The sequence below is a fragment of the Merops nubicus genome, unplaced genomic scaffold (genome assembly GCF_000691845.1).
Source record: "Merops nubicus isolate BGI_N331 unplaced genomic scaffold, ASM69184v1 scaffold20453, whole genome shotgun sequence".
Lineage (NCBI taxonomy): Eukaryota > Metazoa > Chordata > Aves > Coraciiformes > Meropidae > Merops > Merops nubicus.
The window spans coordinates 1-2,115 of NW_008598489.1; the positions used below are offsets into that span (position 1 = coordinate 1).

The following is a 2,115-nucleotide window of genomic DNA, read 5'->3' on the forward strand; positions in this document are numbered from 1 at the left end:
CGGGGGCTGGTGCTCAGGAGGAGCGGGCAGCCGCCACCGACAACAGGCTGCACACGGACAGCCTGAAAAGAGCCTGGGGACGTAGTTTTACAGGGAGAGTGACGTGCGGAAACCAACTCTCTAACTCGGGAGAGTTACAAAGCAGGTCTGTTTATTACGGCACAGGGTGCAAGGGGGATCGCTCCACCACACTTGCACCCCGAAGGGAGAGGGAGCTGGGAGTATAGGGGGTAAAACCATACATATTCACAGAACCACTCATGCCTGATCATTAGGGTTCCGAGAGAAGGCGGGGATTTCACAATCAGTTCGTTATCGTAAATTCCCTCCTTCTTGCGCTTGTGCATTGCTATCCACTGGTCGTCTTGAGGGTCTTTGGGGAGGAAGGCTATGTGTCTTCCTCACGGGGGACTTTTCACCCTTGGCACAAGATGCTGAGTTGTCTGGTCCTTACCAGTTGGCACACAGCTGTGGGGCTTCATGAGCAATTAAGTTCCTTCTTCAGACTTACACAAGACAGATCGTTTCTGTTATCTATTCTAAAAGGACACACTGTTGTTTAGCTATGCCTCTACAGCTGGGGTTTCTCTGCTTCAAGAGATTATTAAACACCCGTTGCATCCAAAAATAAGGCACACGTACCGGGGCAGCTCTTTGTTTCCCTGAACAACGCAATACATGAAGAAAGCTGGTCACAGAAACAAACATTACACCTTAGGTCAATACAAGTAAAACTCAGGATCACGCTTCTATTCATCAGGATGCCCCTGTCCATGTATCTCACTTAAAACATTCTACTGTAGTAAAAGTTGAATCCCAAGACAACTTAAACCCTCTTGACAGTAGCAAACCAACTGTACTCATTTACTGGGCGTCATACAGTTAAAATACAAGAACTCAATGCTAAGTCCATTATCTCTGTACTTCCAACCAGTCTTACTCGCTGCTGTCATGTTTGGGTTTCTTAGGATTCTTTGGGGATTTTGGTGGGTTTTTTGTTTGTTTGTTTCTTTTACATAACTAGGAATTCTAATGGCACAAAACCAGATTTGCATTTTTACATTTAAAAGCTTAAAACACATGCCTTTAACTTTGAAGGGAACTCTCCAAGAAAAGTTTCCAGTGTGCAAGCTTGAGTATCTATGCATTTGTAGAAAAAACTAGATGCTACACTGTTCAATGAAACTAGGGCTTTTCCCTCCAATATGATGCAAGCCAACCACTTTGATTCCCTGAAAGAACCTCTCCTACCAGTAACAATCACCTTAATCCAAGCACATCAAAAAATTTCTATTCCACAAAGCAAGTGCCAACTACATAAGGGTTGAAGATAATTTCTATGTTTAGCAGAATTAAAAAAAAAAAAATCCACAAAGAATCATGCATTAATGAATAAGACACTTAAGAGCTGTCTTCAATATAAGTTGAACATACTCTGTGACTAGCAAAATGTCAAATGAAGGTCACCTTCAGCATTTTACAGACGGACAGCTTTGATACTTTAATACACTGTGCGCCTAAGAAAAACAATCCATGGAAAAGAAATGGGTTGCATAAAACATATCCTCAAATACAAGCTGATTTGCAATACGTCCTGTTCATGCCTACTGTGCGCTGCAGGAATAAACTACTCCTTGCGCTACCAATGTTAGTTACTAAGCTAAGACCAGCACAGAAAGACACAGAAAGGAATCAAGCTGGCAAGCTAAGGCTGCCCATAGGCTGAAAAAACAGATTTTCCTATCGAAGCGTCACTTTTTAACCAGGTGAATGCCAGTAAACTTTTGGCATCCCCTTCACTGCTGCCCCAGTCCTGTTTTCATTTCTCCTTCTGGGGTTGCAAAGGAGCGTTACTTTTTTGGGCATCATCTAAGGAGTCCGTGATCTGACCAGAGAAAACTGCTTCTAGTTGCTCATCAATCTCCGTTTTCTCCCTGAAGACGCACCAGAGCAGCAGTCCGGTGCACAGCAGACTGAGTGGCAGCACTTTCATCCATGACCTCTCGTGGTCGCTCCCCATAGACTGGCTGACTCTCCACGCCCGCGGACTGGCTTTGCTGGCGGAGAATGGGATGGCCCCCCCGCACTCCGGCTCCGCGTCCGCCGCGCCCTCGG

The 2,115-nt window shown here is 45.2% G+C and overlaps 1 protein-coding gene across 1 annotated transcript; it reads right to left on the reverse strand.

Moving 5' to 3' along the window:
- Positions 1 to 242: 242 nt before the first annotated feature.
- Positions 243 to 2,110, reverse strand: LOC103769828 (chromosome unknown open reading frame, human C16orf91; the record flags this gene model as incomplete). Its single annotated transcript, XM_008937065.1, has 2 exons — positions 243 to 373; positions 1,855 to 2,110. Coding segments are annotated over 2 exons (387 nt in total), but the record flags the coding sequence as incomplete, so codon positions are not given.
- Between the last annotated feature and the right edge of the window lie 5 nt (positions 2,111 to 2,115).